At 39.2% G+C, this 13862-nt stretch overlaps 3 protein-coding genes across 3 annotated transcripts in view; 2 read left to right on the plus strand and 1 right to left on the minus strand.

Moving 5' to 3' along the window:
* The window catches only part of T265_10439 (hypothetical protein), a gene marked incomplete at both ends in the record, with an annotated part of 13842 nt that extends 8146 nt beyond the window's left edge, over positions 1-5696 (plus strand). Inside the window, one exon of the mRNA XM_009176813.1 lies at positions 5561-5696. Coding sequence (XP_009175077.1) covers positions 5561-5696 — 136 coding nt within the window. The remainder of the gene's footprint in view (positions 1-5560) is intronic.
* T265_15153 (hypothetical protein) overlaps positions 1-9962 on the minus strand; it is a gene marked incomplete at both ends in the record, with an annotated part of 26541 nt that extends 16579 nt beyond the window's left edge. The window contains one exon of the mRNA XM_009176812.1: positions 9938-9962. Coding sequence (XP_009175076.1) covers positions 9938-9962 — 25 coding nt within the window. The remainder of the gene's footprint in view (positions 1-9937) is intronic.
* Positions 6260-13862, plus strand: part of T265_15154 (hypothetical protein) — a gene marked incomplete at both ends in the record, with an annotated part of 12328 nt that continues 4725 nt past the window's right edge. Inside the window, one exon of the mRNA XM_009176814.1 lies at positions 6260-6346. Coding sequence (XP_009175078.1) covers positions 6260-6346 — 87 coding nt within the window. The remainder of the gene's footprint in view (positions 6347-13862) is intronic.

The following is a 13862-nucleotide window of genomic DNA, read 5'->3' on the forward strand; positions in this document are numbered from 1 at the left end:
AAACTGCGGCAACTGCAATAACTGTGCGACGAGTACGCGGTTCTCACAGCTGACAATGATGATGATGATGATTTCCTCAGTAGAGTAAAGGCTTTGTGGTTGTTTGATTGAGGTGCAAAAAAATTATGTCAGGCAAGATTAACTGAAGATGCACAAAATTAATTTTCCGCAGTAACTGCTGGAAAATTCAAAAAACCACTTGGTGATTCAGCGTTAGATGTTTGCCCTTGGCAAATTCAGCATATTGTAACAGGTTAATTCATGTTGTACCTCAACTTGAGGCTCAAACTATATAACTAAAGCTCTTTTCTAGATTTTGGGTGGACAAAAGTTAGATTTTCAAGTCTAAGAAATGCGAAACCTCAAAGTTTATTGCATTTTGGGGTTGTTTGGCTCGGATCGGTAAAACTATTTACAACCTTAATAGAAGCATTCATTCCGTCCCTCGCCCACATTCGACAAAACGCATTGGTAGATTAATTAAAAGGCACGCAGCACACTTGCTTAGAAACCCAGTACAGCCTCGTGCCAATTGCTGGGACAGCTATTATCCACTTCCTTCTCACTATGCATCGTGCCAGCCAACAAGGCCAACTCTTACATTAGTCCGTGGGTCTACATTTGTAGCCTCATGCTTCACTCATCTTAAACAAGCTACGTGGAAGCTTGCAGAAGCGACTGATTGAATAAGTCAATCAAGGGATAACAACTTTGAACAAAGGCAATTTTTTGAACGATCGCTTACAGTTGTTTCTGCCGAACATATTAGGATTTATTCAGCTCTGTTTTGTGTGCGATTGTTAGACCTCTTATCGAATTATTTCTGCTCGGTCGTTACATGCTGTCCTTGATGAAGCGAAACCCATTGACTACTATTCAACGTACATGCCTGGAGTCACAGCAGTCGCCTAAAGTTAATCAGTGCAACCATCCATGTGTGATTTGATACACGAAACGTTACCAGCCCACTGAGCTCAAGTAAGTAAGTAACTGCGTGTAAGAATGTCAACCATCCCATGGACACTATTTCTTATTTTGAGAATAAATGGAGCACAAAGCCGATGGGCTTCGACGGATTAATCCAAACCATGTTCACAGACAATGTATTTCAAGCCAACAAACATTTAATGAACCAGAATAAAATGGAATTTTTTCGGTATTGTGAATCGCCATTTATGTCTCCTTGTCTGTAAAATCACGAGTTTGCAATACATCAGAATTCACGACAGAATTCATATAATAAATCAATACTGTATGCCCCTTGGGCGACACTTGTCACATTAAATTCACAGAGTTGGGTATATCTTGACGTATCTAACGTCTATGAGGAGCATGACAGACAAAAAATTAATACTGATCCACAATTCAATCATCAATGCAAAGATGCGGTTTGCCAAATTGAGCTATCTCGCTCTCATTAGTAATTACTCTGTGTAATTAATATACCATGTGTATGTGAACATCAAAACGGTGATTACCATATAGCTTTTCGCATTCGCCTACGGCAAAAAGAGCGCGAAAAATTCTTATCAATTTTCTCTCAAAAAATAGACAAAACCTGTGAAATGCGGAGGAACATATAAAAGGGTCATGTTCCAGTGCTGGATAAAACACTTTGTAATTTAGTTCACGCCAATAGCTTTCTAGTCTTGTTATTGAACCCGGGATAATTTCTCTTTGAGAGCGCATTGCTTAAGTTGGGTCGATGCGCCTTTACAGCTTTATAAACCATAATTAGAGGTAAGAGAATAAAAAATTCTTTGAAATATTTTGTCAATAGTCGGGCAAAAAATGTGGATACCAACTTCGGGGTCAGGAGCACAGTTAGATTGCAAATACCCTCAGTTTTGTAGTGCACCGAACCATAAATTAAATGGAAGATTGGAGTTCATTGATGTTTGTACGTTTTATAGTAATGAAAGAAATGTTTTTTTTAACGAACCCGAACACAGTTTTGTGCCAAATTCACAGTCATCTGTAACAAAATTACATGTGAAACTACAGTGACGCTTCAAAAATTAGGGGAATAAAGTTACCTCATCAACGAATGCCGATCAAGTTTGTTTAACTGGCTGTCGCTGATCTTGAATCTCACAATATTCATGGAAACTCCAATGAAAGTAACCTTTTGTTGCTGAAAAATTGCTCTCAAGGAGGAATTGCCTGCGTATTCCACAACTGGGTAAAAAGTACCCACTACAATCTCTAAAGAGAGGTTGACTTTTACTTTGAATGAGGATTTGAACCGTATAACAGCTTCTACGTCATTGGAAAAGATGGATGTTAGTGTAGTGAATTTGAAGTACGATGGTCAAATCACGATGGACGATCCAGCCACATTTGAGGACGACGAACTACATGTGTATGGGGGCGTTTCGTAGTCTGAGTGAAGCCAGTCTATGCTGAAAAGCCAAGGGTTTGCTGTTTCATCCTTATTGGGAATCCTCAGCAGTGGGTATCTCACAAAACTTCAGAGAGCTACAAATCCACAACCTCTTAGTTCGTAGTTTGAACACAGCCGTTGGTTGGTCTCACGCGGCTGAAAAGCTGTGTGATTGGTACGTAATTGAGATATAGTACTGCTTATCCATCAGCCGTTGAATCCACATCATGTGGTGATGCGTGTTGACTGGCCCGTCGAACATTTGACCCATCAGATAAAAGTTGCCTTTACAGGGTGGATTCTGTTCTTCTCCTGAGCACTTACTTATTGGGATCTCTTGGGAAAATCGTCCAAACACGATAAAACAAACGAAGGAATTACGAACGCAAAGCCCTGGTGGACTGTAAAGAGGAATACTAGTGAAGCTAGGCAGTTAATCTACTCTAAGGTCAAAATATGTTTCGAGTATGGTCTTGAATGGCATACTGGACTGCATTGCTTTTTACTGTGTTTGACGGAGTTCCTTTCGAATATATCAACATATGATTAGGTAGAAGCTGAAATCAACAAGCTACGCAAATGAGGTGGAACATGTGTATCGACTATAAAACCGACCTTGGCAACGTAGCACAGCGTAGGATGAACATTGATCTGTGAGAATTCGTGCAATTAAATTTAGTAGACAAGACTGGAAAGATTACATTGAAATAAAATTATTAGTTAATCTTTAACTTGGGGGCGAGATGTCCCAGCACGTGATTATTTTGCCTACATTTCTGCTATATTTATTCGGTCTCTGCTGGATTCTATCTATAAAGCAACCCAGCGAAATAGTTCGAACTGATTAGTTTTCTTAGAAAAACGCAACTTGGCCGTCTTTGTATAGATTCCGCCCAAGCTATGTACAAAGTCCTTACATTATGTAGTTTGATAAAATGTATTTTCGGCGATAACACCATCTATCGAGACGAGTGTTATTTTCCGTGCCTCCTTCAGAATGGCGCAAACCGCGAAGTGGGCAGCACATGACTTGGCAGAAACGGGTAAAAGAGACTACGAAGAGCTTGGGTGTTGTTGATGTTGTACACCTTCCCGGATGGGGTCTCTGTGACTCCGTCTGGGCTTGGCTGGCAACGTTGCAAGAAATGGCGCCTAATCGATGTCAGTTGCGTTCGTGCTGTCAGTTTCTTTCCAGATTGTCTAATTTAGTTCTGAGAGGTGTGGGCACCCCAATATAACTAGAAGGACCGTATGGTTGTACGGCAGTGAAGCATCAGCGTTAACAATGGTGTTGCTGTTTTTGATGATGATGATGCTTTTCGGCGATACGTTCTTCTTGATGAGCGCTCACGTGTTCTAATAGAGTATTTCGAAAACTTGTGACATCCATGAAACGGTTGAGTTTCTGTTTGTATGGATGTTCACGAAGACGGTCGAGGGTCAACCTTCGTCTATGGACCACAACTAATCGTTTGTGTGCTTTCTGGTACCGATTCATTAACACTGAGTATGGACGTGAGTAAATTTATGGCAACTCATTTGTAGGGGTTAGGTTTATTCAAAGGAGGCAACCTCCAGATATACTTGAATAAAGATATGGTGGGTGTTTGGAATGTCCAAAATCAAGTCAGAAACCAGTGTTTACGGCAACTCGTCCTGCAAGTGAAGCCAATCTGTGCTGAAGAGCCGAGAAGCACCTTATAACTGCTGTTTCATTCTTGTTGGAAATTGTCAGCGGTGCGTATCGCATGGAACTTAGAGTTTCGAATCCGCGGCCTTCAGGTCAGTCGTTTAGCACTCAACCATTACTCCACGAGTGAGTGAACACCAGTGTGATTATCTCTTTCTCAGGCGGCATATAGTGTTGCTCATCCGTCAGTAACAGAAATCATGTTACGTGGTCATGCATTGATTGACCCTCTGACTGACAAACTCTCAGATAAAAGTTTCACCCTTCTTATGAAACTATTCATCTAAAGCGTTCGTAGTAGTGTGAGGAGAAGGGGGAGGGGATTTGTGTGAGAGGATTTCATAATTTTTAGTTCAGAGTTTGTCCTGTACGATTAATTTGCTTTCAAAAAGGAACAATGGAACCCAGTGTCCTTACATGCAACATTTAACCTTGTTACCGTTGATTCGACAGTAACGGTTACTTTATTTACGATAGCTATAGGTTAAACTGGCAGGTATGAACAAACAACACATTGTCACTACGTGCTTATTCCGCACGGGTGTTACGATTTCACTTAACTCACTTAGCCAGTCAAGAATCTGGTTGTCTAATCACGCTTAAAGATGCGATGCATACTGCTCAGATGATGAAGTCCACTGATTCGCCAGCAATCTGAGGCCTACCAAACGGGATTAGTCCATTTTACTTTGTGTTGATTAACCGAAATTGCGTGGCTCTGGTTTACGAGGTGATCTCGAACGATTGAAACCCTCAGTCACATTTTACAAGGAGCTTCTGACTTGAACTTGCCCATAAACACTGTTGCTATAGGCAAGCCCGTAACATAACCTAATTTACAGAATAACCCGAATTTGAGTCCCATTGTGCTTGAAATTGCTGGCGACGCAAATTAATGAGCAGTGAACTCCTGGAAAGTGTTGCATCGGAATGGCTGATTCACGATCTGGGATACGCTTCGAAATTAGAAAATCCATTCAAAATGGATCCATCAAAAGTACATCAAGGAACCGGTTGAATAAGGTTGAAGGGAGCAGCATAAAGTTTGTATTGTTGTGTTGAATCGTCCTCCTGTGTTCCATCTGTTATCATGAGCCTTCTTACTACTAACAAAAAACGCAACGCACCAAAGCTGATTGGGGACTTCTATTTGTGCTTGTCGATACTTCATCACAATGAAAACAATTGTGTATTTTGAATTGTCTGAATAATGCATTAAGAACTTATCTGGAGCCACCCTTGTCAATTTTGGACGTCAAAATGATGGCTTTTTTAAATGACAAGATGAAATACAATCTATACATAAAACCCTTCCAGTAAGGGCCACCTGGAGAGGTCACAGCGGTTAGACCATAACAATGTTTATTGAATAAAATGCTGGATGATGTACTACTTGTTTAAAATGTCAGATCGACTAAAAAGTTCATTGAACACACTAGGCCAGACATCAAACTCACGTAAACACATCCTCAGTTTTCTTTCTTTAGATCCACCAAAATGAAAGATTCCATGATTGTTAAGGAAGTTGTTTTACTGGTTGGTTTTGTTTTCCAATGTAAAAATACACTGCAACTTATTCAAGTACTAGTTGGAGTTATTGAACTCTTGGCCAAAAAGGTGTAAGAAGCTCAGTTTTGCGCAAGAAGTGCTTTCACTTTAAAAAAAAGTAAATCAGACCAATTGCACTGAAGAGAGCAACAGTCTTTTGAAAGAAGATGGAAATGCACAGCTACCAGAATGGTGGACAACTGTGCGTGGTGACGTCCACTGGTGAGAAAAATAATGTCCTATCAGACATGTAAAAATGCATATGGTTTTGTAAGTTCCGTAATCTTCATAACCTACCTTCAAGATGAAATAATGTCTTCACAAATGTAGAGCAACTTGCTTACAAACGCGGTCGCATTTGAAGCCACAATCGGGGTTTGAAAATTTTTGCACAAAAAACTACCCATTGACTGCCCAGTATTCAATGGTACAACTACCGGAACTATGAACTCTGTGAGGATTTTTATTTTGCAGATTGATTTGCAACTCAAGGATTGTCACTGGCCAAATAACGAGGACTGTTCTGCTTTGTTGTACCTGGTGAACACAGACAACTCGTTTCATCATACTGAGTATTCGTGTGAAAATATTGTCAGTCGCTTTGAGGTTCGGGGACTGATGCTTTATGGGTGAAAAGTATGATGAAACCGGATGTCTTTGTTGAGAGCCTATGGCATGGCAGAAAACCTGCGGCTAGCCAAAAAATCGAGTACATAAAGAAGCAGGTAAGTTGGTCAGTGATTCATGCCGTTAGCATTGGTCATTGGACGGATGCTTCGTCCAATAAACCTAGTCTTAACTTTTGCTAGCCCGCATATATGAAACGCTCTCTTTCTCGTGTCTAGCACCGAGGGTAAATAAGTTTAGTTAATGTGCAGCTCACGCAGAGTTGCACAAGATATAAGTAAAACTATTTTGAAATAGCCGAATCAACAGGTACTTACCGTTGGATGCATATACTTTTTGACACGATTCTGTCAACAGAGTATTGGAATGACTAGATGCCATCGCTTGGTTCAATGGTAATTCCGGATAACGAAATAAAAATAATGGCAAGATAAATTTTATTGTAGTATGATGGCACGAAGTCGTTGCTATTGCTCACGGAAAAGAATTTAGAAAAGGAGAAAGTATGTAATTTATAGTTTATTTGGCTGCTACGATTTCAAGATATCATTTGGAGAGTACACCAGCCAAACTTTTCTTGTTTTGTGCACAACTGAGGTTGATAGTTGTCAGAAGACAGTTATCAAAGGTTAAATTATCAATGCAGATGGCCAAAATCTATTTATTTTCTTTTCTCATGGAGCGCGGTATTCTTCACTTTGCTCCTCGAATGCAGTGGCATCAAGTGTTACTATGACGAAACACCGAGGTGCGATAAAACATCCGCTGTGCAATTGGTGATATCGAGTATCCCATAGATATTGAATTTGTTGGTGCATGAATGCGTCTTTTGGGTATGTTCGTAAGCCTGCCTAAAGTTTTATGTAAAAAAGCAGGTTAGCAAGACGAACTAAAGGAAAATGCTTTTGGTGCTTGACATGTGTTTCGTTTTTTCCCACTTTTTTCGAGGCCGGTATTATACGAAGGATCGCTTTCTGCATGTAATGCTTGGGAGTATTGCGGTTTCTGGTTACTTACGTAATAACCGTAGTAACTAGAAGTCAGCTGTAAATGGTTGTGGAATTTGTAGAACTCAGATTTGCAAAACTCCGGCTTAAAATTACCTTCTGCTCTCTTAGGATAATTTATCTAGAGATTATACATCAAAGTGGGCTCACAGACCTTGCGGAGTTCGAATATTGTCCTACTTTGCATAATACATTTCCTGGTGCATTTCAACTTCAGAAATTCCCCGCACTAGCTGAAAATTTCCATTTACGTCACCGTCGATTGAACAGATCTCCTTCTATTGTGGAGCAATTATTCCTATGGTTTCACAACAAAGAGAAGAAGCACAGCTTTGCTTTTGTTAGAGCGTATTAGCAATGAATAGCTGTTCGAAGCTTTTAAATCCGGACGTATCACAAGCAAGTTAGCCAATTGACACAATCACTGCAGTTACTAGATCGTGGTTTGAGTTGTCATGCAAACAGTTAAACTGCCTAAACGTGAACACGTTCAGTTGCTCAAGCATGATAGTTCGCGTGCATCAAGCTTGGACTGTTTGAATATTATAATTAGGCTTGCCTCACATGTCGGACAACCTGGGTTCAAATCCCGACGTGTCCCAGGATAGGAATTGCTGATGAGCTCCACTAGGGGCAAAACTTCAGTTTATTGCTTTCTGTTTTTGGATGCGTATGCATCAAAATAATTACTCAAAGACAGATGAAGATGTGTCACATCCTTTTCGCGATCGTCGCAGCAGCCCACGCTATGCTGATATCAATAGCCTGGGCCAAGATCGCTTTCGGGTGTAAATGTTTAAGGGAGTGAAAAATATACCCTAAGCTAAATTTGCAACAACATGAATTTCATGTTTGAATTGGTTAATTTTATTATTCTGTAAAACGATTTCTTTTATTACAGTAGTTTTTCTCAGTTTGACAATACGGGACTGGCCCGCAATGATACTAAACACGTGACCAGTTTTAGATTACTTGTCGCTTCTAATAAACTATTGGAACCAGTTTACATTGGGGAATGCGTCAGCAACGTGCTTTCTTCTGGTCTTGTTGATTATATGTCTAACTTATTCAAGCAAGAACGATCTTACTTACCCGTGCATCTCAAATATTCTTCATATGTGCATGAGCCTAGATTGCCAAAATAATCAAGGTTTTATTTAGTGTTAGAAACTCAACATGATGAGCTTCAAAAAAGTACTAACCACCATGGTTGTCATTTTATTTTGAGTCTAACTTGAGTGAAAAAGGCAGTCCAAAAGAATGTGTTTATTGAGTCCAGTTAATGAAATTACGATTGATTTTCCAGAAAGATTACAACCAATAAAAATTATTGCTGTTTGAGAAACGAGTGCTACTAGATTTGTTGCAGAGATATTCATTTTGGGAAGCCCTGTTTCCACGTGAGCGATTCGGTTAAAAAAATGCATTGTCCAATGGAAAATAATAGATATATCTCTTTGGTCAACATGGTAATATACTTTATTGTTCCGTTCGAATTAACTCACTTTTGCAGATATAAATAGCAGTCCTCATCGGCTCTGAAACGATGGACTGGTAATAATTTTAGGCAGCTAAAGCTGTGTACATCTTGAGCAAAATATTAAAGACTGTAAAAGCTATTTGATTTTAATAATAAAATAATCATAAATGATACTTTTAGAAGGCATGCAGTAAGTTAATCTTTAGACAATAATTACTTAAATATCATATCCACACAGACATTTTAAATCACTTGGACGGAATGTTGGCGTACCTGGTACTTCCGAAGGGCTGGCTAGAAAAGCAAAATTATGTGTGATAATTCCTTGCAAAAGAGTGAGTAAAGTCGGTAGCGCTAAATCGGACGAACTCTTGAAATTGAGATATCTTTAGAAAGGTTTCCTAAGTTGAAATACGTTCAGCTGTTTTTCAATTCTTGTAAACGTAGCAAGCAAAAATAGATAGGTAACTTGTTAGGTCGTGCAACAAGTCATTCGATTTAAAAACGGCACTGACTCAAACTTACAGATTATCTCGTTTTCTGTGTTGAATAAATGACGTGAGTATTTAAACAGCTTTTCAGTGTTTGGTTGCAGCCTAGGTTATAATGTTTATTTTGCTCAACTCAGTAAGTAGCCACTGATAGTAACACTTTTACGCAGTAAATATATCAAAAGCTTGTGCCAGGATAATCAAAGTAAATGGCACTCCCAAATTCGTTCGAAATAGTTCCATCACTTTTAGCTCAACTCAAATTTATTTACTTTTTCCCCTTTTGGGTGCAAAACAGCAGGATGACAATTAGTTTGTTTGCAAAACCGGGTTTTCTCGTAATTAAACGACAATCCATTGGAATACATCAATTCGTCTCTATTCTAACCGTCTCCAGCGAATTGAAAAGCGTTGTTTCTGGAACACACTACGACCTTTAGAAAGAGTTGGTTTTGTTTAATTGTGTGCGTTACAATTTGTATTCCAACTGGACCTCTCATTGCTCTTACTCAAACGTTTAGGTCAATTCACACTCAGGATAGCAAGAAGAAAACCTAATAAACCATTTAAATGGTCACCATTTTGTCAGTGATTCCCAGTCTGCTTAGAAACCTTTTAGGGGCAAATGTTGGATCACAGGTTTACTGGCTTACAAACGCAATCTAAAAATGGGCCTGAAATTGTCATTTGAGTACTCATATTCGCACTTACCGGAAATGTCTGAGTAGTCAATCATTTCATTACAGCTGACTAGAGAGAATGAAGACAAAAGAGAAGCTGTTTTCGAAGCTGTTTAATAAATGAATATGTAAAATAAAATTGCTACTTAGCAAAACTTACAAAACAACAAGAAGCTTGGAACACATTGGCCTTGTTTAAAATAACTTTTGATAAAACTTGAGGAGCCAACAACTGGAAGCAACTCGCTGTCTCAAAAAACGTTATCCCTAGAAGCCTGCAATCTTTTCAATACCAGAAATCTGACATACCGCTAGTCACACTGATAATAAAAAAGTTTGCTAGATTACTTTCTAAGGGGTAGGAAATTATCTTAAGTTGGTTCCTGGATTTAGGCATTTATATATTCTAACCTCAAGTATCCCTGTTGAGGTGATGTGTTTACCGGATGAATTATTTGGAAAGATTATATTGGTATTCATAAGAATATTTCGAGCGGCTAAACGTCACATATATGGTTTTAAAGCGTCCGCCCAATCGGATAAGTTGAACTGTCAATACGAAGCTTTTTTCAAGCACTCAGGTAAGCTGGAAAGGAAGGCTTTCTGTGCTAAAGATAACAAGGGCCTAATTTTAATGTTGAACAATCTGAGTGACTCAAAACCACAAAATACGTTGGGACATGGGATACAATGTGTTTATAAAAAGTAAGTAGCAGATTTTAGCATATATTTGTAGAGTTCACGGCTTTTACGAAGTTAACTGTGGAATAAGTAATTGACTACGGTAAAGAGTAGGAGAAGAAAATCACTCACGATGACAAACGTCGTACACCGCCGTTAAAACTCCATGAAAATTGATTATACCTGTATTGAAAACAAAGCATCCATCCATAAACTTTTAACACATGCAAACACGCGTTCAGGTATACAAACGTTTTGGATCCTATTTACCCAGCAACACTAAAAAAACAATATTAGGCGTGCTCATTGTTCCCTACGAAAGCTACTCTAGGTGATTTGAAAGCTTATATCTGATGCGCAGGTTGTCCGTCGGAGATCAGTATTGTAAGTTGCATCCTACCAATGAAATGAAAGAGGGCTTCCAAAATGACCTTGGGGTGCGTAACTTAATGAGGAAGAGTTAAATGAGTTATACAAGCAGGTCTTTCAACGTGTAACGTACATTTGAAATGACACAAGAGAATTTTATTGAAACCATTCTATTTCAACTACAACTTTAAATGCTGCAAAAGCTAAGCATGATCAAAGGGTTAAATATTTGTGCTAGACTTCACGTCCATCTGTATGAAAGTAAAGGATACGCGAACTGCGAGACAAAATTATCTAAACTGTGACTTCCAAACAGTTGATATGGAAGCGTATGACTTTTGGTGCTCAAATCCAATAGCCAAAATATTGAAATAAAAAATTCAGTATCACATGTTTTCTACTTGTTCATTGATGGCTGATCTAGTCACCAGTAAATTAGAGAGGCAATAACTGAATTCTAACTTGGCTAGCCCCTTTCCTGCCAATTATTTGCTTCAACTGAACTTAGTTGGGTTATTATTTGTATCTTGGCAAATCCCTCTTGTTTCAATGCCTCATTTTATGACCTTTAATGACGACTTTTTAAACCTGCTGTAATTCAGAGAACTATTTATATCACGGAGAACAGTGGAGACACTCAACTGAGCGTTTGTCCATTGGGTGAGTTTCTTGTGTCGAAAAGTCAAGAAGCAATCTGAAGATATTCTGTCCGTTTTTGGAGTCAACTTCCATAGGTATACAACTAGCAATCTAATGACTACTAGTTGAACACTAATCAATCTGGCCGCGAAGCGCAGATTGATGGCTTGATTAAATTGCACTTAGGACAAGGTACCACCCATCTGTCATTCACGGGATTCAAATCACATGGTCATGAATTGATTGCCTGTTTGGGTTATGACTCAATAGTGCAAAGAATTGTGAATTGTTCTTCTGATATCATGGGGAGATTTGAAAAAAACAAACGTTTATTTCTTCAATTACTAGCAAGTAGGTTATCATTCTGAAACTCTTCAGAGGTTGATGTGTTGTGCATTACTGATGATTCCGAACAGAACGGAACTGCTCTATAGCGCCTCTCAGCTTTTCGACGCACAATTAACAGGTTTCCAGTATACCTTAATTGTGGTATTACGTAATCTGCAGCTGGCAGGTTAGATGAATCTGGTTGCCGGGGCAGGGTCGTCCAACTGATACACTGTACGTGTGGTAGATGAGTGAATGATTACTACGACCTGCGATTATTGCGATAGACTTCAGCAGGTTAAAGCGCATTGATAAGGAAAACAAGTTATTTGCTACACTACTAATGCAGCTAAAATTGGCTACCGTTTCTTAATTTTACATTGAATGTTTCCTCACATTCTCTCATCAGTTTTCAATGTTTAAAGCAACCAAACATACAGACAGAAATACACATTGAGACTGTCCCTGAAAAAGGGGTTTTGGCGTTATTTCCAGGGGGAAAATTGACCATATTTTATGTTGTTACCGCCACCAAACTATTTTTAAAATAATAAGAGCAACAAAAGGATTTGCGACGATTTACCCTCGAATTAAAAAAAACACCGTCCTAGTCCCAGTTGCACTTGATGGTCGAATTCAGCAGAAACACATCAGGTAAAAGATTAATTATATTTGCTCATTATTCTCTTTATATGTGATTCGTTTAGAATCTAGCAAAGTGCGCACTGTGGAAATTCAACGCGCCGTTACATACGATATAAATTCTTTCGATTACAGCATTGTGGAGTTCAGCGGATTGGATTTAACGTATACGGCATCCAAAGCGGCTGACTTCGCACTCCATAGTCTTCCCTGGAGTACCTGAATAACCTTGAAAGACTACACAGGTGGTAAACAATCGGATTGATTGAAGCCCTAGCACTTCAATAATCCCCATCAACTGGTGACGTCTTATAAGTGGATGAAGAAGTAAAGTTTCGAAAGTTGAGACTTCAGACCAAGAAGCTCCTTGGAGGCAGCGTCACTTACCCTTTGTTGAGCGCGGCCGATGTCCAGTGATTCAAACTTATTCAACCCAGAGCCAGCACAGATTCAACATCTATGGTAGTTTTCAACACACCGGTGTGTCATAATTAACCGAGGTGTTTCATGTGAATCACCCTCATTGTCGAAGGACAGATGAATCTGAAACGTCCACAATAAAATAGGTATCCCAACAAACTTCGTTCCATCGGGAAGGGTGGCGAGTAATTCGGATAGCAGTAGAACTAGCTCTTGGCGAAATTTATTCATGGTAATATAAACCTTAATTCACTGTGGCCTGCACAGCATCGTACTCACACAGTTCATTCATGTAAAAAAGCATCTTGGGTATTCAAAAATGCGCTTGGAGCACATCAACATACCAGGAGAATTTCAAGCACATTCGTCACAACAACAAACCAAGATATATCTCAAGATCAGAAAATAAGCGTGATAGAAAATTCAGCTAGTTTTTTGGCCAGTTGTGCGGAAAAGTAGGAAGAAATTTACATTGTTGAATACACAGAACAGATGGAATTTTTTTCGACAGAAGTTCACCATACAGGTGAATAAGTTTATGAAACCATGATCTAATTTTACACCCAAGATGAGAAATGAGCTCCTCCCTTATTTTTGTGGATAGCATGAAAAGAAAATGATATTCTACTCTGTTGTGTTCATTGAATTTATGTTGTTATTGTAACGGTGATACTACTGATCGGGAGGCACGCGAGTAGTATGTGTTGTTTGTAGAATTTCGTGTTCAATCCACGGGCAGAAGCCAAATGGATCCTCATCGCCCGTAAACAGTTCGGAATATTCCTCAATCACGGCCCGTATTGACGATACATTACAAGACGGAAGTTTTCGGACACACAGCTCCCTCACGACAGTGCCTGGATAACCTTCAAGCTTGA

The sequence above is a fragment of the Opisthorchis viverrini genome (genome assembly GCF_000715545.1).
Source record: "Opisthorchis viverrini unplaced genomic scaffold opera_v5_363, whole genome shotgun sequence".
Lineage (NCBI taxonomy): Eukaryota > Metazoa > Platyhelminthes > Trematoda > Opisthorchiida > Opisthorchiidae > Opisthorchis > Opisthorchis viverrini.